We start from the raw sequence: 23,325 nt of genomic DNA, 5'->3' as shown, positions 1-23,325 counted from the left end.
ATTATTATTATTATTATTATTATTATTATTATTATAGGTTATTAATTTCATATTAGTAAAAACATCTTTCTAACTATCATTAGAATGCTCTTATTTGTCCACTTTCACTTTTACAGAGAATCACATTCTGGAAGATGTGAACAAGTGTGTTCTAGCTTTACAAGAAGGAGACGCAGATACATTGGACCGTACGGCAGGTGCTATTCGAGGTCGATCTGCAAGAGTTTGTAACGTTGTAGGAGCAGAAATGGACAACTATGAGCCAGGCATTTACACGGAGCGAGTGCTAGAAGCTGTGAAAGTTCTCAGGGATCAAGGTAAATTCTTATCAATTCTATTTAGTCTTCGTTTGAGTAATGCAGTTTAGCTTTTTAATTATTTGTTTGAAATTGTTTCATTCTTCACATCAGAAAGTTAACTTTCTTTGTATGATTACACACACACATAAGATTTTCCCATAGGTTTGTCGTTATCCGCACGCCTTCGATGTACGTGACGTCAAGTAAATTAGGGGAGGGCAAAATCGGTTTTCATAATAACGAGAAACTGATTTTTAGAGAAATGACATATGTTTTCTCCAAAACCAGTTCGAATTTTCACTGAAACTAGTTTTAACAGTAGTTTTCTTTAAAAATCGGTTCGGCTTTTCGCCGAAGCCTGCATCTGTTCTTGTAATACTCATTTCCAAACAAATTATTGAGGAATCAAAAAGCTTTTGATGTAATACTGAACTGTTTTAAATAGAAAACCGAACGATCTTCAATATCAAAACGGTTTGATAGAAAAACCGAATGGTAGTTTTTGAAAGTTCGAAAACTGGTTTTGGATTTCTAAAAACTGAAAAACCGAATTTTGTTCCCTATCACTAGTTTACACTCTTCAAACCTGGGATATTACACTTCAGGTACAAACTAATGCTTTAATAGTGCGTCCTGTTTATATTAGGTTAGATACTGAACGAATAAATAAGCGTTTTTTTACTTACTTACGTTAACACCTGTTTTTTAATACTCGAAAACCCGATTCCACAGAATGTGTCTGTGTAGTCGTAGTGTGTGCATGATATGCTGCTAGCCTTGGACAACACGACGAGTTAGTTGTGCATGTTGATAACAGTCTGTACCTACAATCTCAGCACGATGCGACCGCATACTGTTGTGCAATTAAGTGACTTGGAGTATGGTGTGTAGTTGAGCTGCGAGAGACCTGATAGGTGTATTGGAGAATTTTCTACCCATGTAAGACGTGACATGTCAGTTGGCCAGCGGTTATAGGCAGAGGATATTCATATCTGACCTGTGCCCGCGACGCGCTGTAGAGTACCTGAACATAAGGATTATTTGGGCCGTCGTAACTACAAGACTGCGACTACTAGTTCAATGAGAAATCATGATCCGCTACATGGGCGTGCGAACCCTGAATAGTCTATTGTTGTAGCGAGGTCTGTTTTTTTGTCGTTCTTCTTGCAGTTAGTTCCGATACCTGCTCATCATTGAGAATATCTTCGATGACATCAGTAGAAACTGCTTTGGCGAGGCGAATGGAGAATGGTCGTGTTCGTTCATGATGATCGTTTCTGTCTCGAACACATTGGTACCCATATGCAGGTCCATAGATGTGCATGTGAACGGGTGCACTTACACGACCCACACTTAGCATTCTGTTAGAATGGAAATAAACGATAAATCTCACTCGCGTCTAATTCCCATTCAGGGGCTACAACTAGTGCGTCGTACATTCGTGACATCATCACCCTGTCCTCTGACTGCATCTGAATATTTTGTGGGACCCGTCTTTAGTTTGTAACACTGAATAACAAATGTGATATTGTACGTTTTCGTTTAAGATGCAGATTTGAAATATTGATTGAGCTGATGTACACAGCGGTTTTTCAAATGACAGTACATTTGTATCCGGTTGGCAACACTGTTAATTGATGGTATTGCAGAGTTTGACAAACAACTTCTCTTGTCAACATTTGTACCGCAGAAAACTTCAGAATTTCTTTAGAAATCTATTAGTTCAATAGTTCGAAGGGTATTTCAAAATAAATGGCTCACGCTGTATACATATAATATAAATATTTTCGATCTCTCAACAGTATGAATCAAAGTTCCTGAAAATAAAAAAATAAAATAAAATAAAATAAAATAAAATAAAATAAAATAAAATAAAAAATAAAATAAAATAAAATAAAAGGTCAGTTCTAATCAATATATCTGTTTGACATGAAATAGTTTACTACGAAGTGTCATTCTCTAGAAATGGAATTCATACCAGAATATTGTTGCTGTTGCCGAAAGTGTGCACCTCAACCCGAGGACCTCTACTCGCCACAGATCATAGCAACTGAACATTAACTGTACTAGCCTGAGGCGAATTGTGCATAAAGTCTCGAATGTCATCAGCCATTTTGATGTTCCTTTGTGTCCGCGAAAATACGAATTGACTCCAGTGGACGTTTTTGTAGAATGTAGTTACATATCAGTGTTACGTTGACAATTCGGAAACGATTCAGGCAATTAAGCACAATATTAATCGAGCTATTCGCGAAATAACACTACAAATCATTGAATACGCATTGCTGAATTGGGTGTATAGTCGCTTTGATTATATATATATATATATATATATATGTATAATGCAGTTTTAATCTTCCTTTTCTTTCTTTCTTTTTTTTTAAAAAACTTTACAGTTATGCCAAATTTTGCGCAAAGGGTTGAAGTAGCTGTTGACGCATTGTCATCTAATCCATCGAAAGATGTTGATGAGAATGAATTCATAGATGCATCAAGACTTGTTTACGATGGAGTAAGAGAAATTAGAAGAGCAGTGTTGATGAATAGGGTAAGAATTGCTTGTTAACGTGGGTTTCTTCTTCTTCTTCTTCTTCTACTTCTTCTTCTTATTCTTATTATTATTATTATTATTATTATTATTAAATGTCAATGGAACAATTGTTCTCATTGAGAATTTATCAAACTCATTGTACGAGCAATAGTAATGTAAAATTTTATGAGATAAGATTATTAAGAGTAAATGATTTAAGAAACAAACAAAAAAAATCCTAACTATATATAAAACTACATGAACTGACATAAATTATTGAGCAGTTTCTGTAGGGCTACAATGATTATATTTGGCATGATTGTAGCTTTCCGGAACTAACTCACAAGAAAATTGCTAAAAGTTAATGTTTTTAATATTTAGCGGGTATAAAGAGGGGATGAAGAATTTCCATATGTTATTTAAATGGACCTTTTTTCGGACCTATAATCTCATGTTTTAGGTACTTAGAATTGGAATGAAAACTTGAAATTCGGTATGCTTGTACGCTTTCGTTAGCGTTACCTAAGTGAATTATCAGAAATAAAAATTTCCAACCGTAGAGTGGTTTTATGGGGAACTGAAAAATATTTCCCATGTTATTTATATGGTATGTCTTCTACACCCAAAATGTTTAGGCACTTCCGGCAGGATTAGAATGATGAAATTTGCCATGATTATAGCCTTCCAGAACTAACCGACAGGAAAATTGCCAATAATGAATATTTTTAATATTTTAGGGGTGTAAAGGAGGATGAAGAAATTCCCATGCTGTTCAAGTGGGCGTTTTCTTGGGGTACAAAATCTTATCTTTTAGGTAGTTGAAATAGGAAAAGAAACGATAAAATTGTGGGTTCAAGGGATGCGAGGCCGTAGGCCGAGCATACTCGGAGGTCTGGGGGCGGAGCCCCAAGCGAGCCAGCGGCTAGTCTAATTCTTTAAAACTACAGGAATAATTGAATTTTCATTGACAATTAAGCAGTTACCTAGCTAACTTTTGCCAGGGAATGTTAAGCTTTTTGCTCATTTATATATATATATATATATATATATATATATATATATATATATATAAGGCTTATTTATCATGTGTTTTGCCGCTTTTAAGATTATTAATTACTAAAGTATTACTTAATTTCGGCAGACATCAGTATGTAATTATTTAATATAGAAAAATTAATGAATATACTTCCGGGCCCCACCACGATTGATTCTCGAGTACAAAAATAACATGGCTTTCCTGGATTAGATAGAAATGGTGTCTGAAATGTAAATTATAAATTTAAGCAAGGAAGTCTTAGCGCCATTTAGAATTGACGAATGTTTTGAAAATCTTGCTTATTGGATCTTATTGTGTTGCAGACTGACGAGGAGCTGGATCCAGAAGATGTGGAATTCGATGAACATTACACAATTGAAACAAGAAGTAAATGTAAGTATAGCACTTGTTAAGTAGTTTCAAATGCAGACATTCTAAAGACACGCTCTGGAATTCTAATTATTATTCTGATCACAGGTTTATGCAATTCCTGAATACCACTTGGACTTCCAAGCATTCAACTCTTTCCTGGTGCCCTTTTCATGGAGGATAGAAACAGTGCTGGAAACACTTTCAAAACCATTTTATTGGAGGCTAAAAATGAAGTAGAAAGACTCGTTGAAAATCTGTTTGTTCCTTTTAAAAACAAAATTAATTTTAGACACTAATAATGGGAAGCCGTAATTTATTGCACAGCATTGCAATATCAATAAAAATACTAATATGAATTAGCAACTTTCCATAAACAAAATAAAATAATACGCAAATTAACTCCGCGATATTTCAGCCCATATCTTCATCATTTGATGTGTTCTGGTTTTGACAAAGTGTTCCCAGCGCTGCTCTACCCTGGTAATCCGTTCGTTTTAGTTTCCCTGATTTTTTTTTTTTTTTTTTTTTCTTTCTTCGATTTTATTATTCGTGACAAAGACTCCAGTGAAGGACTGAAAGTCTAAATCTCGGAAGTACAGTATTCATGAACTGCATAAACCTGTAAGTAGAATAGTTGTTTTGTCAAAGAATACAAACTTAACAAAAGAAATCTCGTATGTATTCAAATGTATTAATTATAATTATCCTTAATACGAAATGTACGAAATTATTGAGTTCTGAATACTTTACATTTTAAATATAGAAACTTCTATATTTCCGAATTTCATAATAGCGGAACACTAGCGCCACTTTTAATAGTAGTTTGCAGAAACTTTTCCATCAGCGCTCGTATTTTCATTTGTCGAGCTACAGACTTGTTCAATGACATTCAAAAAGAAATAAAGATATTGAATAAGGTTTTAACAAATTGACCAAACACATTGTCAAGTAATAAATAAATAAATAAATAAATATAAAAATGAAACAAATAATCAGCAAAGTGAAATTCACTATTTTCAAAACGTTTTCATTAACATTTTCATGTAACCTCGTTTCATCTTTGATTGTATAAAGTTTAAATATAGTTTTCTTTGAATTTAAAAAGAATTCTTCGCGGGTTTTGCCAGTCAAAACTAGGAAGAAACAAGTAGAAAAAAATTATTTTCGCTTTGATTTTAATAGAGTTAAAAGCTTGTTTTTATCTTGATATTGGTTTCAAATATATTATTTATATTTCACCTGTATTTCCTGTGGTACAAATTTAAATTTATTTTTTATTGCAGCAAGCGCACATACTGGAGAACATGGTGTGGATGAATATCCAGATATCAGTGGTATATGTACTGCTAGGGTAAGTATAATGAAGTTAAGTGTGTTATGTAATACATGAAACATATTCAGGACGATATGGTTATTTACATACAATACACGGTCCAAAAACAGTTACGAGGCTCTCCCAAAATTAAGGTGACAGGTTTTTATTTTTTTAAATTAGGATTTTTCGTTTTAAATTAGATTTGGAAAGAGAAGTCACGGTTGTATAGCATTTTCTAACAGTAATGAAAATACTTAAAATAAATATATAATGTGCAGAAGATAAATACCCCTTCAAAGGTTTCCTTCCATCTACAATGAAAACACCGTAAAGAAACAAGAACTTAAGATATAAAGGCTGTGATACTTTTATCAGCTTTAATCTAGATCAGTGTTACTCACACATACAATTGAAATAAATTTCATTCAAGTTTGCATTTGAATATCATAAGTAATATGTTTATTACAATAAATGCTTTTGTGGTTAAAAAATAATAAAAACAAAATCTGGAAATATTTGTATTAATGAAAAGAATGTAATGTTCTTTGTGATCAGATCATTAGGCCGAACCAATTGACATGAATTTTTTAAACATAGTTAGTACTTACACCGAACAGAGTTATTATATCAATTTCAGTAAAATGCGTATGTTAGTTGCGGGAGTTAAAAATATATGCCAGAAACAATATTTCACACCGCAGTAATGGGTTCATTAATTTTTAGATTTAAATGTTGTTCGTCAGTTCCTTTAAATGTTACCTGTTTTTCATTGTTAAACGTCACAAAATATTTTCAATTGTTTCTAATGTAGATTTTTAAACATAAATCACACAATGCCAGCGAGGAATCGAACAATCATAGGAAGGAAAATAGGCATGCTGTTAATATGTCCAGCGACAGATTTAGAACAACAGAGGAAAGGGAAAACATATGGAAACGGGTAGACAACGAGGGAAATGAGTGAACATTTGTAGCACTTGGGTCAAGTTGGGTTCTCGCCATTAGATTTCGATTGAAATATGCATTCTAAATGGGGGTTCATTTACATCTTTAAGTTATTTTCCCATAAGATAAAGGAGCAGTTTAGTGTTGTCAAGGCCGAGTTCCAAATAAATAGCACAACTAATCTACCTACTCATCATTTATCTCGATGGAAGGCTTGAAGTGAATACAAATTTGGCTTTTCTTTCGCTCCGTTGTCGATTTCTGATGTTGAGCGGTTGACATATTCCAAATGTCTGAGAATGTTTTCCTATATTTCTCCTAGAAACTTGGGTAATCAGCAGTTGTTCAACAATAGGAAATATGTATATATATTCGTATTTTTCTGTTTCAAATTTATGGCCCTTCCTCTTTTGCCACTTGTATAAGATCTGGCTACAGCAGCAAAATATCCCTGTTCGAGTGGTCGATTTTTCGATTCAAATTTTACGAGAAATACAAGAAAACTTCCAGAATATCTGGTTCTATGAAACTTTAATATTGCGCTTTTTTTTTTTTTTTTTTTTTTATGTTGTTGTTGTGCTGTTAAATCTGTAGTTGGCATTTTTGTTAAACTAAACATTTAACTACTACCCAACCTAACTTCCGAAGAAAATATAAGTAACTCACCATTTCCCCTTGATTTTGTTAGTTGAAGATCAGTATTCATTACGAAAGTTATTTCTCCGTTTGCAAAATTTTAGTTAAGAAATTTGTGTGACATTATTTTAATAATAATGTAAAAATGTTATTAAAACAATTTATAGCGTGTATTATTCAGCCTGGAAGGTGGTAACATAAAAATTATTGACTAATACTGAGAAAGTTCTAACCTGATAAATGTGTTGAACAAAAAGTCTTAACTGAAATATGGATCTCTAGTCTAATATATAGACTTTGTGGCGGACAAACACCGTGTGCGTGGGTTTTCTCGGGGTTCTCCTGTTTCCTCCCACTTTCTCCATTTCTCATCATTACCATCTCCTTTAACCAGCCGGCATAACTGTGGGACGTAAAACTTAAAGATTTCGTTTCATTTCTAATATATAGCGCGCATGCCTTCGAATTCACTGCAGTGGTTCAGATCTCACTTTAAACTTTAGGTTTCGTCCTATATAACCTCCGTGCTGACGAAGAACCTACATACAAACACTGAATCAAATATATGAGAAGCCTTAAGATGTGATTTTGTGTTTTCAGACACTAAAAACTTGCCTTGTTTGGAAGTATTGTATAACTCATGTTGCAAATCTATTAGTTTTTGCCTAAGTAATATTTGTTGATATACAAGTATTTATTTGTATTGCGTAGCAACGTCACTTTCACTTTTTCGCTTGATAAAGGTTTAAATATAAATTTGAAAAACATATTTCCAAATTTATTTTCATTTGTGTTTTTTATTATAGGAAGCAATGCGTAAGATGACAGAAGAAGATAAACAGAAGATTGCTCAACAAGTAGAATACTTCCGAAATGAGAAACTGAAATTCGATAGAGAAGTGGCCAAATGGGATGACACAGGAAACGACATTATTGTTCTAGCCAAACACATGTGTATGATAATGATGGAAATGACTGATTTCACTCGGTAAGTACGTGCATATTGTATGGAATATGCAAATTCTCACTCTTGATTTGTTGAAAGAAACAAGAAAAAGAAGGTTGATCAAATGGAAAAATAGAAAAACAGTCATCCATACATAGTTGATTGATTTTGAACTTAGTTCGTTTTTATACAAATGTTAAATTTTAATAATTTACTTAGCAGAACTGTACAAGATTTATTTGGGGACCTTAGTGCAGAGCTTTCACTTTTGGTGACAGAACTCATGGTTCTACCTTTTTCCATGCGTTCTAGGTGGACAGCATCGTATCCGTGAATGTTTCCTTTCTTCTTTCACCTGTTTTTATTTTCAGTCATTTTCAACTACTGTCCGTTTCCTTTAACCTACAAAATAGAATTGTGGGACGATAAACTATACACTTCAACTTCAGGAATGATTGGCATTCTACTTTAAAAATATCAAACAACTTATATTATTATCGTCATATGTGTAATTCTCACTTTTTTCCTCTTTGTATTCTTAATATGTTCCATTTTTCATGTTCTCTCTTACTCAGTGAAAATTTCCAACCATATTAAATTGAACATTTTCGGAAACATTTTCCTCCAAGAATGATGGTGCCGACTGCTTATGAAAGTCAGTTTAGACGTAGTTTTTACTTTTGCGTTAATCTGTTTTTGTGTGTATCGAAAGATGAATCGTGTAAACAGCTAGTTAAAGATTTCGAATGTTCAGAAAACAAGTTCATATTTTGGTTTTTGTTGCGTTGGTGTGATTGAATTGTCAGACTGGCGTGTTTCGCTTTCAGAGAAAAGAAAGAACTACAATATTTGGTTTCCGGTAGTAGTCATAATTTTGCCTTTGCTCAGCCAATGATTGAATTCCATGACGAATAATGAGGAGACACGGTGGCTTCGTGGTAAAGCGCTTACCTCTGGTGCGTGGGGTTCCTGGTTCGATCCCCAGCTAAATAAGCTTATGGCGAATAACATTGTGTCTGGATTTTCTCGGGGGTACTCCCGTTTCCTCTCACTTTATCATTCCACCAATTCTTCCATCATTCACTTGCTTTAATCATAGTAGTCTTCCTTACCTAACTGGGCGTAATCGTGGAACGTTAGACTGAAATATTTAATTTCATTTTTCCATGACAAAAAAAAAAAAAAAAAAGTCTGGAATCTGCGATACGAAGAAATCCTCAACCACAAGTTCATGAGGAAAGTTCTTCTTCCAAGAAATTATCGAAGTTCTAGAAGAGGTGGTAGTTGGTGAAAAAGACATTAAAATAATATGATAGGTGAGGAAGGGTGTCATACTACAACTCATGAGAACAGTGCACTATCCTTTGAGGGACATTAGGTAGGTAGGTAGATGTGTGTGTGTGGGGGGGGGGGTCACAATGGAGGCTATAGAAGACGTGGATCTACAGTTTAAGTTGGAATCCGAGCCACCGTAATGCGTTCAATTTTTCAATGCTCTCCTGCCGGGAATCGAACTCGGCACCACGTGTATCAAAGACGTACGCGCTAGTCACTAGACCAGCGTGGAAGGCGTTTGGAGCGACGTGGGCATTCATTCTTGTGCAGCATGAGGACATCATATCTGTTGATAATTGGTGAATGCTTGCGAATAGTTTGCGTTGCTTTTCATTGTGTTCAGCACTGTTACAATCTGTAGTGATGGTTTCGCTCGACAGAGAAAAATATGATGGATCACCCCTCACTATATCAGCAACAGTACCCTCTGTGGGTGAATGGATGGTTTTAGAAACTGTTCTGGATGTTGATCACGATCCTTCACTATCCTGTTCGTTTACGATTGTCCTAGTAGACCCATTTTTCCTCAGAACTAACAATACAATGCGGGAATTCTTACCGGTTGCTCCATATACTCAAAGAGTGGCACCTCCGAACGGAGGTATTTGTTGGCCGTTGCTAACTCATGCACCCAACTTTTCGTCTTACCGATTGCGCGAAATCTCCGAATGATATTGGTAGTGTTTGCCTCACCGGCAATTGCATAAACACTTTTCCGAGGGTCCGGTTCCACAGTTTTCTTGAGGAATTCATCAGAATATGCTATTTGGTCTCTGACTATGAGGCTCATTTTTCAGTGTGGTGTCACCGCCATAAAATTTCACAAACCAACCCAAATATATTGATGTTTTTCGCAGCTATATGTGCAGAATGTCCCAATTTGTACGTACGTAATGGACAATTGCTTCATTATGTTTCCTTCGTGGTGCACTTTCATACGACTCTGTTCAACAACACACTGGGTCAAGACTACGGAAGCACTCCAGCCTGTTTCCTGATCATATATATGCGACCTCGGTCCATCCGTTTGTTTTATTACATAATATGGTTTCCTACCAGACGCGAAATCGGGCATTTCAGTCACATTAACTGAATAGTGCATAACATTTTCGTACTGGCATTAGAAGTAACGGATTCGAGAATATTTGTTTTATTGGACAGGATATTTGTTCTCCAAAAGATTTTTCTCCCTCTTGTAAAGTTATAACTAGAAATGATACGAAGATCGACGGCAAAAGTAATAGAGAACTTGCTGTTTTACAGATATAATGAATGTTTTAAGAACTGCATAATCAGTCATTTATATTTGACCTCTTTCATTTATTATCATATGCAGTTTTTCTCTCTCATTACCGAATGAATTTCTAGACCTGCATTTTCCTTTTGGATTCTCCAATTTGCGCCGAACAAAAAGTATTTTCCAAATGTGATTGATAGTTTTCTTTCCTCAGTTTCTTGTTTGTTCTTAGTTTACTGGATTCTTCAGGTATCTTTTTTAAGACAACCATTACTTTTTTGTTAGTTAATCTCATACTTACCCTGGCATTGTGCATGACAGGTATCTTCCTCATTTTCTCGTTTTAAAACTTCTGGATTCGACATGTTAAAACGAGAATTTATTTTGACAATTAAGTGTTATGCACATTTTCCGTATGAGTTATAGCACTAATATCCGAAATAGTTAAATTACATTTTCTATTTTAGTTTGTTCCGATTGCCTCTGGTGTAGATTATGATACTGCTTCAAATATGTTCATTGAATTGTTTGTGACCTTACATAATTAAGCATCTCAAAGTGAATAGTTGTGTTTTGTTTTCATGAACATAAGGTGCGTGATGTTTATATATATATAAAATATTGTTTTTGTTTTTGTGAATCTAGGGGTCGTGGTCCTCTGAAAACTACAATGGACGTAATCAATGCTGCCAAGAAGATATCTGAAGCTGGGACAAAACTTGATAAATTGACAAGACAAATCGCTGATCAATGTCCAGAATCCTCGACAAAGAAAGATTTATTAGCCTACTTGCAAAGAATTGCTCTATACTGTCATCAGTTGAACATTACTTCCAAAGTCAAAGCTGATGTCCAGAATATTAGTGGCGAACTTATTGTGTCTGGGGTACGTATTTTAAGTTTTCCATAAATAGCGAATACGAATGGGTTACTACGGTATTACATGTTTGCAGAACATTAAAACTGAAAGATATAACAGAGATCCTTTAATATAACCTGAAGACTCGTTGTATTTACACATTTACGGTTTGGTAATAAGTGGCAGACATTAAATTTAATACTTATATGCACCGTGGGTAAAATAGTAATTTTTTTCTGACCATTATATCAAGCAAGCCGCTCCACTTCTTCAGGTTTTTTGAGTTTATGGAACTAATACATGCTTTTTTTTCACTACATCTTGATGAAAATTTTTATAGTGGTAAGGTTAGAAATCATTAGGAAAACTTCATGAGATTGGTAGGAATATCTTTGATTCGTAATATATTAGAACGAAGAAACCAAAGTTAAATTTAAATGACCATAACCTTGTCAAGAATTTAAACTATTCACTGGTTTCATTCATAAGTTCAAGATTCAAGTTTTGATTTATGTATAAACCCTGGGACGTAATAATGCGATTGGTCCTAGGCTTATAAAGTGGTGAAATCTACAGGACTAGGTGAAGTGATGGTTTGATAATGGGTGCACTATAAATTGTGCTTCGGTTATTTAGTTTGTTATATTATGACATTATTACGCGTACTATTGTATATTGACCAACATATAATTTATGTTTTATTTAATGTTAATTATGAACTCATAAATATGCGAGTATAATGTATATTAATCGTTGTTCATACTTGAAGTGACTTGAGAATGGAAACAGCAGCGATTTTCAAAAATATTTTCGTCGGAATAAATTTATTGGCATTGTAAGGTTAGTCAAGAAAAATGTCACGCGGTTTCTTTATTTAATTATAACTAACAAAATTTACTATATGGATCGGTGTTAAATAAGTTGCTAATTTTTACTCATACATCAAGCATTAGCAACACACAATAAATGCATACTAGAACAGCAAAATTAAATTAGCTAAAAGAGTATTAACGAATTTGTAAACTCATAATCTCATGGAAATTCCTACTTTAAAAATCCGTTTTTTCGCCGTGACATAGATTTCCACTTAAAGTACCAACCGAAACGAATTACTACTGTTCCCTCGAAGCATTTATGTAATATTAAATTTAATATATATCCGTACGTTTGAGTTCATGTTACGAAAGAATTTAATAGAATACATGAATAATATATATATATAGATTATAAAGTAAACGTATGGCACAATTTGACTGTCAGAACTTTACTTACTAGAAAACAGTATTAAAAGAAAGAAGTACTCTGTTAATTTGTAATAGTCAAATTACTATTTAATTTAATTGGGAAACTATTCAGTATTTATTAAAACTGTACTTACCCAAAAACACCCATTATAATAAACCTGTGATGGTTTGGGCTAATATTTTTAATCCTCAGTACAGATCCTTTCAGAAAACTAACGTTGCTGAAACGTTAACAGTAGAATTATAACTTGTATTTTAGGGGAAGTGCAGTTTTAGAAATACTGAATTGAGTTGTCTTCCTATTAAATTAAATGGCAATTTGCTATGTCAAATTAACAGAGTATTTCTTTCTTTTAATTGTGTAATGTTTGTTTTTGTTCATAATATAAACCATTTGAAATATGATAAAAATGTAAACTTTTATTAGTACATAATCATGATGAGACTCTAAAGTGAGTGCTCTTGAGATGAAAAGAAAATAACATAACCGACGACACCTACAGTCTTAACGGTAAAAGTAGAAGAACAATTAAGTTGAGTATTTACACTGTAAGTTTTAGATACAACCGCAGGGAAATTGTATATTGTGTATATTGCTATATATTTCTCATAGTACTTTATTTTTGTTTTATAATACCCAAATTAATGCTCAGTTCGTACTTTTGTTTTGATACGAACAGTAAAGTTAGCTAAAATTCGACAGTTATACGTAAATCGATAACCTTAGTAGAGAAGGTAGAAGAGCAGGTTTGTGTAATTATATTGCATGTTGCTAATTAAATTCAGTAAATTATTATTATTCTTTAAAGGAAATGCAATATTTCAGTTATACAAGGATCACTCCAAAAGTTTTGCAATACGAGAAAACTACACTTTCCTTGAACAAACTTTTGTTACATATGTTCCAAGTAATTCCCTCCACTGACAATACACTTACTTAACCTCTCCTGCCACAAGTCAAAAACACGGCGCCAGTCTTGTCTTGGAATGCTGTTGAAGAAGCTCTCAGCTGCAATTCTGCCCCTCTCTGCTGTTTGGAAGTTTGACAATTGATCGGGCACCGACCGAGAAACTATCATTTTTAGTTGCAGATGTTCGTGTAAAATTGTGTGCGCTGACTTCAATTGATGGAATATCCACCGAGAAACTACCCATTTCAGTTGCAGCTGATGATGTAAGATTACGTGCACTGATGAGTATCCAGTGCTTAAAACCTCCTTTATCATTGCATGGTACATCTTGAATCTTTGGAGACCATGTTTTGCACAACAGCCACTAATTCTAGCGTTGTTAAACACAGGTCTTCACGTGCTTCATCTTGCAACCAATCCGACCTCTTTGAAAGTCCTTCTACTTCCTAAATACTGTTGTATAAGTTGGAACAGCATCACCAAATGCTGACCTCAACTTCTTCTGACAGTCTTTCTTTCGTAGGCCAACACGAAAGTTATAGTAAACCATTGCTCGAAATTCTTCACATGACAACTCCATTGCCACAAGGAGGATGCCCACACTTTCGGTCACAAATGCCACGCTCACTCCAAAATCAGAGATTGCGCGATGAAGTTCGGTTGTTTTCAGTTTCTCGATGTCTCACCCGAAGCAAGAAAAAAAGAAAGAAAAAAAAGACACAGCTTCTGCGTTCTTATTGTTCTTTTTATGGTTTCTACTTATTGCAAAATATATGGAGTGGCTCTCTTTCCGTACTTTACAGTTTTTGTATGAATCGAGCACAGGAACTGGACTAACATAATAATAAATCGAGAACTGTCTCAATCAGCGAGTGTGTCTGAGTTGTTAAAGCGTTAAACGAAGTTTATGGCTCTGAAACTGTAAATGGTAACTTGATACTGTTACAGTTTCATTAACATATTGTTATTTCTAAATACTATAATATATCAATATAATCGTTCCATTTATTAACCTGATTTGTTGGTATATCTTTATTTAAAGCTGGATAGTGCCACGTCACTCATTCAAGCAGCTAAGAACTTGATGAATGCTGTAGTGCTGACCGTCAAGGCATCATATGTAGCTTCCACGAAATATCCTAGACAAGGAACGGTATCAGTAAGTATTTTCTTGCAATCTTTCATATTCATATATACATATATGAGTCAAATTGTCTTAAATTCCATTGCCAATTGATTTGTGTATTTATTTTCTAAAACATAGTATTCCTAAAATTTCACGAATTTGCGAGTGAAAGATGCTAGAGTTTGCGTAAATTCGATTTCGGTAGTTGCTGCATCCTAATCAAGGCAGCATGTAAATAGGCCTATTACTTTTTGCTTTTTTCGTTTTTGTTTGTTTCAGTTGATAAAATATATTCGTATGATTTTATGTTGAAGTAGTTATGTAAATATTTTCTTACCTATGTATTGATAATGCTGACAAGTGTCAGCGAAAATTTGACATGTAAGATGTTTCTTGAACTTAACATGTTGCTTTCTATTTCCCATACTTACAGACGAGCAAGGTGAATATATTTTGACTTTCCGTTTCTTTATATAAGTAGTCAAAGTGTTGTTTGTTTCTAAATAATAAGCCACTTTAATAAATTGCAACCTAGTTCGCGTTACTTTCACTTGAATATTTGCATTAAAAAAACGTACATAAATATTGATAAATACTTGTACGGGGTTTATTTGTAAACTCTGAACTTTTAACATTTAGTAATAATTTGTAAAATATTTAGTATTATTTTCTACTTTTCTGACTGCAAAATTTAAAGAAATGCGGAGCAGGTTGAAATTTGTGAAAGTATTTAGTAATTATTGTTTTTAATTGACACTAAAAATATATACTTCATACTAGTTTTGTACTATTATATATGCAGTTCAGTTCAGTATATTTTTCTGGAATAGTTTTAAATGTATTATGTGAGAGATGAGATCTAGTTGAGGTATCAAAAAGGTTTTTTTTTGAATCGATATTACCTTTATGGATTTGCAGTTAGCGAAATTTGAAAGAATACCTCAATCTTGTTTTGGCTTTAATGCATGTCATCGTGCACAGAAATATGAGTTTATGTCGTAGTATATGAGAACCATCGAACTGTGACCACTCTTTATTCGTTACTGAGACATTTTACGTCATATCTGTGCTAAGATAATGTCGTGTGAAAGATTGTGCGTCTGTACAGTTTTCTTTGTAAGAAGAGACGAAGAAAGAAAAAGAAACTGTAAAGGTAACGCAAACTACATGAAATTCCAAATTATTGCTTTCTTGTAGCAAATTGTATCAGAATCTAATTTGATACTGATTGTCTGACGCCCTCCCTTTTCTTCTAATCAGAATGAATTTTAAATCTTAACTAAAGTGAAAATATACACAATGACACATGATTACATGAGACCTCAGTTGTTTTAAACACAATTTAAGACTTAACTAACATATTCTTTTTATTTATTTGCATTTTGGAATCCATATCAAATAATCACGTATACCGAGAATCTTTTTGTCTGAAAGAATGGAAGAATATATACAGCTCGCCTATTGTGATATCTTTCTGACAGATATTAAGTGAAATTGCAAGGCATTTAATACCGCAACGTAGAATGATGGAAAGTAAAATTTAGGTTTTTGTGCAATGATTGAAATTCAGTTATTATGATCTATACCGTGTAATGAAAGTTAATGAAGTATTGAGAAAAGTTACAGGTTTAATAGTGACGCATAGTCCAGAATTACAGGTGCGGGCATTTTTTTTTTCTAGGAAAATTTAAATTTATGTGCTTTGTAGATAATATAACTCCTGTAGTTCGTTGGAAATTAACATGAACAAGACATTAGCAAGTATGAAAACGAATGTTAAAAAGACGGAAGCAATAATGATTAGAACGAAGAGAGTAAGTTCAGGCAAGAATGTAAACTTAGTAATAACGTTCTCTTGGGAGCAATAGGCAAGATCAACTTAAAATAATAATAAATATATAGATAAATACAAGTTCTGGAATTTTAAAGCGTAGCTTCAGTCTTTAACAGTTACTGGTGCATTAAGTCTGATAAAGGGAATGCTTTGATGATTATGTTGATAAAAATGATAACAGGATTGAATTAATGTTTGAAGTTAAATATTTCTGACCATAAAGTAGTAGACCACAACCCTTGATAGGAATTTAAGATAATTATTAAGCTGTTGGAAAAATTTTGGTTGCTCCATCTTGACCAGTAATCTACGATATTCTTGAGATCCATAAAGAGAAAATTCCACCCATGTCCATAGTGTATGATAAAAGATATCCAACTCACCTTATTGCTAATTATTTAACTAAATAGTTTTACAACATACAGGTAGGTGTAAGAATTCAGTTGATAATAATAAATAGATATTTGTGTTTTTGTTGATTGATGGATTGAGATTTAATGGAGACATCAGCATGGAATCTGTGCATTTCTTAATTCTGACTAATAGAAATTGGCCTTTGTAGATGTTATTGGTATGTTTCACAATCTTACGCTTAGTAATGTACGCAAAAATACTAAACATTTAACAGAATCACAGGTTTAAAGAAATCAGAAACATTTTAGAGTTGTATGTGCCCAACATTGTAATTTAACAATTTCGAGTCTTCAGTTTTACAGAAGGAGAGTAAGTAGTACAGTAATAGACAGTTTCCTTGCATTACTTCAAGTTTTATACTATTTAGTAGATTTTAAAATATAATAAAATGTGACTATGTTAAAAGACACACCTTTCAAATTTAAGCATAGTGACCAAGTTACTAGTTAAGATCTTGAAATACTGATTTATAAAAGGCATTCAGTAGCACTAACTGAAGGTTTCTGCATTTTATGAGTGCCGTTACTTCTAACACTTACAACCATTATTGCTAACTTGACCATTACTACTAACCAAACGTATGATGTACTAAACTAGATGAAAATAACACATATCATTCCTACCTTACTATTAATATATTTTGGAGACCTTGCTGCTGAATAAGAGAGTCCTAATTTCCAGAACTGTGTTGTAGAAAAATTGACTTGCCATTTTCAAATTCATATCAGCATAAGTTTCTGCCATCACAAGTTCTGTTAACGTTGTTTCTGTCATCAGATCATAAAGCTTTCACTACACTGAACACACGTTCTTGCACATTACTGACTGGTATAGCGAGAATATACTGCGTTAACAAATTTGCTGGATCTTCTTTCACGGAACAAGTGAGTTTCTTTTCACAATGTCAAATTATAGTAGACTTCCCAACTATGGGAATTCAACTACTCAAACTTGAAGTAGTATATCTGTAACTACTCGTTGCAGTAGATAGGACCTATTCCTCGGATGATAAAGCCATATCAGAAAGCCGTTACTCGCTGTGCATTACTTTTTTGTTCTATGACGATAAAGGTTAAAACCGGAAATCGTGATTTGAATCACTTCTGAATTGAATACATGGTATGGGAGGAGATAGAACCTACTCTTGCGACAGTGAATCGATTGCAGGAAACCGCATCTCGATATCTTTATCGTTTTTGCTGTGGAAATCAGTATTGAAACCGGAAGTGATATTAAATTTGGACCACTTTCGGTTTAGATAAGAGTGTTCGAGATACTGTGTTACATTGCCTTGAGACGCTGAATCGTTTGCAAAAAACCGGTTCTCGCTGTCTGTTCCTGTTTTCGTTCTACAGAATTTAGGAGATGGAGCCTATTTTTTGGACACAGAATCAATTGCAGAAACCACATCTTGATATTTATTGCTATTTTTGCACTGATACATGTCGACAGACGGACGGACGAACAAAGATTTCTGATACTTACGCATAGCATAGCTTGAAAGTTCAAAATGCATTCCATAACTTAAAAAATTATTAAGTATTGATACAGATTTGAAGATAGAGAATTCATTGTATAGTTCATTTCCATCGAAACCAATTTGAAGTTCAATCCCCGCAGCTGTCAAATTAAATGAAAATAGGTGCAACAATGAATATCGTTTGAAAATATAGAGGTAACAATGAAAATAATTTTAAAATATAATTCACAGAAATAAATAAATAAATAAAGTAGGATGTTAAATTTTGGAAAAGTATAAATGAAAAAGTAAAATTATATTATTGTACAAGTTTCGTTTTAATACGGTAACGTGCCATGCAGGTTACATCAAATCAAACGAAGTTTCGAATCTATGTTAGTGCAATGAAGAAGAAACCATTAATCCTGTTACTTTTTAGTGTACTTTACTACAATTGAATCATGAAAATTTATTTAGATTATTATACAAGAAGCACGTACATTGTCCTTACAGTACCAAACAAATCATGCTTTCGAACAACTTAAACTTTATCCCAAAGTATCAGGTAATATAAAAAAAAAATAAAAAAAAAAGCCTTTTGCGCGCGAAATAGCGTTAGTGTCCCAAAGCTTGGGGTATATGAGTCGCAGCGGGTCAGTCTTAACGTCATTCGACAGCTGACAGTCGAAGCTAGCAGATGTACAAAAAGTGTTGGAATTCTTACCAGACGTATGATATTGAAGATGGGTGAACTTTCCGCAAAACTATGGTACATTTTACAAATTTATTTATTAACCCTTTCAGTCACGAATTTTTGTTACATGGTTAAAAAAATTATAAGCTTGTTATATTAGGTTATTTGGACGTATTAAACATAAAATACACGAAAGTTTTAAATTTTACTTTGTAGTTTGCGAAATTCGGACCGTGCAATATATAGGACATCGTGACTACAATTACCTCGGGTTGTCCCATATATAGGACATCGTGACTAGTAGTAACAGTAAAATCTAATATTACAGAATGGTATCAAATGAGAATGAAGTTAATTTGTACCTCTTATTATGCTTTTTTATTCCGTAATGCGTTACAAATATATAATTAAACATAAACTAAACACAAAACTTTATATCATATTCATATTATGAATTAGAAATCCTCTTTATTCCATTACTTTGTATGGAAAGAACTGAAACAGTTTTTGCCTTTAGCTATGCACAGCGCTACTTTGCACTTGGAACACACAATGTATGTTTTACCTTTGCAACCCTCTCTTTTACATCTTGATTGGCTTTTCTGCTCAATGTACTCTGGAAAATGGTTGAAGCCATCAAAACGAACGTCTTCTGTTGGACGAGTAGCGGATACTCTCTTTGGGTGAACATCCGATATGGCTTCTTCCTGCGAGGGCCTACCCCTCTTTCTACAATCCTGTCTTTTAGATAGAATGAAAGCTTCTCCAACATAGTGGCGAAAGTGAATGAGATCCATCATCTTCTTTTCTGGGATTTCTAAGTGCATGCCTTCTCTTCGATATTCGAGCCAATAATTAGTAATGGCCATATCCACCGCATGCGCAAACAAACGTAATGTCCATTTCCTAGAGCGAATGAAGGAACGGTAAAATGCAATTAGAAAATTAAATTTCCACTCCTCCCATGCTCATGTTACAGCGTTTTATCACTTCTGGTCTAGGAACTTCAACATATTGGTCTGTTTTCTTGACACATCTTCTGCACGTATCTTCGTTTCCAATTCCAACGAAGTTGGAAGCAAGAACTACACACGAATTATCATATCATTTGGTGAGAACTATTCAATCCGTACTTACAACTTCTTGAGAAAAGCCACGGGTGCGACTTTTCTTTATATCTGAATCTGAATCCAAAAGAGGCTTATGAAATCTATCTAGTCTAATAGTTCCAGCTGCATATATTTGAGTTTCTTTGAGCCACTGAAATAACCAATATGAACTAAAGTAGTTATCAAAGAAAAGTTTGCAATTTCTAATTGAGATCCGTTCACAATAGCGACTCCTAATCCAAATTGAGCATATTCTGTCTTTATTTCTGTAGTAGAACCTTGGTATATTATGAAATCATACATCATACCACTTTCACCACACAAAACGAAAACTTTTACACCCCACTTACAAGGTTTGTTACGAATGTATTGTTTCACATTCAGAGTCCCTTTGAACGGAATCATTTGTTCGTCTACGCTCAAATTTTCTTCCATGGCAAGTTCTTTGCATCTTTTCCTGATAGCGTCGTAGATTGGTCTCATATTCCAGAATCTATCGGTTAAATTTAAATTCTTATTAAAAGTGTCCACAACATGGAAATTATTGCGAAGTTTAAAAAATCGGTTCAGTGTCATGTTATCTGCTACAAGTCCATTCCGAAATCCTGGCTCCCAGTACATTCTAACCCGAGGATGACCTAAGTTTCCCATGACAAGATGTATTCCAATAAAGGTTTTAACTTCATCAATATTCGTAAAACGAAAGTTCGCAACATTTTTTTGTACTGCGTACAAGTTTGTTGCATAAACCATATTTTCAAGAAGATCTGCAGTGAAATATCTTTCAAAAATTTGGGTTGGATTTCGTAACTCCACGATATCATCCGGTGTATTCACAAAAGATTCCATAGGCGGTGTCTCAAAGCTGGATCCTTGAATCCAAGTTATATCCTTTTTCGCGGTTAGTTCTTTGTCACAAAAATACTGTTTCTGAAATTCCTTTTCAGTTAGGCACGTATGGAAGGTAACACTCTCGCTAACAGATTGGTTACTATTTACGTTCACACAAGCAAGGTAATTATTTGACGGCAAATCGAAACTCGGATCATTGTCTCGAACTGGATTTGATTCCAATTCTTCGAATAAAGGCGGCAACTCACTGTCGTCCAATAGCAATTCAGATTCTTCACCTGGAGAATCATCTCTAAAATCCTGGAGCTCGTCACCTTCTTCGTCACATAAATCTTCTAAATCTGATACATTGCCATTTTCGATCAAAGACAGAATCTCATCACAAGTGAGTTTCTTTCTGTTTGCTCTAACTCCTGGTTTACCTTTTCCACAACACCTGATGTATTCTTCATCCATTTTTAAACGAGCGAAGATAAAACGCGTCAAACGTGTAGCATGAAGCTTAGCAAACTGCGTACACAATGCTTTATTCACGTGTGAATCATTTTCTGATTCCGAACCGATCAGGGTAGTAACAGTCACATTGTCCTATATCTAGCACGGTTTTTTAAAAGCACGTTGAATGAAACCTTTAGAGTATAAAGTTCTCAAAACTATTTAATTGATATATTTTGTATCTAATTTATCAGGAAAAAAATAAAATTTGCGAATTTTCTTTTGTTTTAAAGCTCTCGACCTGTTTTTAGGTAAGCACTTCTTGAACTTCATTGTTTAATGAAACCCGCCTTCTAAATATTCATGACAAGAATTACAATTTTGTATAATTGTTGTCGGAACTTCTCGATACTAAAACAAAGACCTTTTAAATATACAACGGGATAAAAAATAGCATGTGAAACAAAAATATAAAAGAATAAAGAAGTTTTAAATCCACTGTCCTATTTATAGGACGAGATGACTGAAAGGGTTAATAAAGGCATCAATGCTGCGCTGGCCCGTGAAAAAACTTGTGCTGTTTATAGGCAAGATACGTTATCAAAAGCAACAATCCAAAGATAGTTCAGTTGCTTTCATTCTGGAAATTTCGATGTCCAAGATTCTTCATGCAGTGGGTATCCAATCACAGTAAAAGTTGTTAGCCTTTTGGAGAAAGCTGGCTACAAAAACAAACTCGTTATTTGGGTATCACATGATCTGACTGAGGAATTCGACCGAGTATTTTTTTTTTTTTTTTTTTTTTTTTTTTATCTGCGAATCTACTGAAACAAAGCAATTGATCATGAGTGAAGAAAAGTGGATAACTTACGATAACAATATGCGAAAAGGTCGTTATCGAAGCGAAGAGAACCCACACTAATAGGGTTATGCCGTGCGTTTGGTGGGATTGAAAAGTATTGTGCATGTCGAATTGCTGCCACCAGACACAGCGATAGACACAGACCATACTGTCGACAATTAGCACGAGTACACCAAGCAATTCAGAAGAACTGGCTGGAACTGGTTAACAAAAAGGGTATCGTACAGTACCGGGACAACACCAGACCGCACACATTGTTAATTACACTTCAGAAATTGAAATAACATGCAGGGAGATTTTAATGCATCTACCATATAGCCCTTGCGTGGCACCGTAAAACTGTGATTTGTTTCGGTCTCTGCAGAACTTCCAGAATGAGTTAAGTTAGTTTTAGTTTTAGAAGAGGCCTGTGGAAACCACATGTCACTTACAGTGACAGGATAGTGGGGTTGTCGGAAAAATAGCAAGAGGTCGTTAAACAAACCGGCACATACGTGGTTTCATACTGTTATTTTCGAATAACAATAAATGTATTCTCAAATTTGGCCTCCAAAGCCTCAGTAGACATCCTGATATGAACGGGAAACGAAAGCAAAGAATACAAAAATGCCTTTAGGGAGAATAGCAATATTGAATAAAGAATAAATAAATAAATAAATAAAAATGTTTGATGTGGAGTATTGCATTTGAACGAAGTAGAAATATAGATTTTAGGATCGAGTTGAGTTGAGTTGATTTTTAGTTTAGCGTCCCTTTCAGCAGCGAGGCTATATGAGACGTGGACCTACTGATTAACGTGGAATCCGAACCACATGAGCTTCCGCCGGGAATCGAACCCGGGTCTCCCACGCCAAAGATTTTAGGATCGAGGAAAA

General features: G+C 34.1%; 1 protein-coding gene across 5 annotated transcripts in view; it reads left to right on the top strand.

The window, feature by feature from the left end:
* Positions 1–23,325, top strand: part of alpha-Cat (catenin alpha) — a 100,623-nt gene that overhangs the window by 44,975 nt on the left and 32,323 nt on the right. For all 5 annotated transcript variants that reach the window (XM_081764980.1, XM_081764971.1, XM_081764997.1 and 2 more), the window contains 7 exons: positions 117–317; positions 2,696–2,847; positions 4,189–4,258; positions 5,521–5,588; positions 7,940–8,121; positions 11,297–11,537; positions 14,708–14,824. In XM_081764980.1, the coding sequence (XP_081621106.1) occupies positions 117–317; positions 2,696–2,847; positions 4,189–4,258; positions 5,521–5,588; positions 7,940–8,121; positions 11,297–11,537; positions 14,708–14,824 (1,031 nt within the window). The remainder of the gene's footprint in view (positions 1–116; positions 318–2,695; positions 2,848–4,188; positions 4,259–5,520; positions 5,589–7,939; positions 8,122–11,296; positions 11,538–14,707; positions 14,825–23,325) is intronic.

Source organism: Thermobia domestica, chromosome 1 (assembly GCF_964235325.1).
Source record: "Thermobia domestica chromosome 1, izTheDome1.hap1.1, whole genome shotgun sequence".
In the NCBI taxonomy this organism is placed as follows: Eukaryota; Metazoa; Arthropoda; class Insecta; order Zygentoma; family Lepismatidae; genus Thermobia; species Thermobia domestica.
This window is presented reverse-complemented; position numbering and strand designations above follow the sequence as displayed.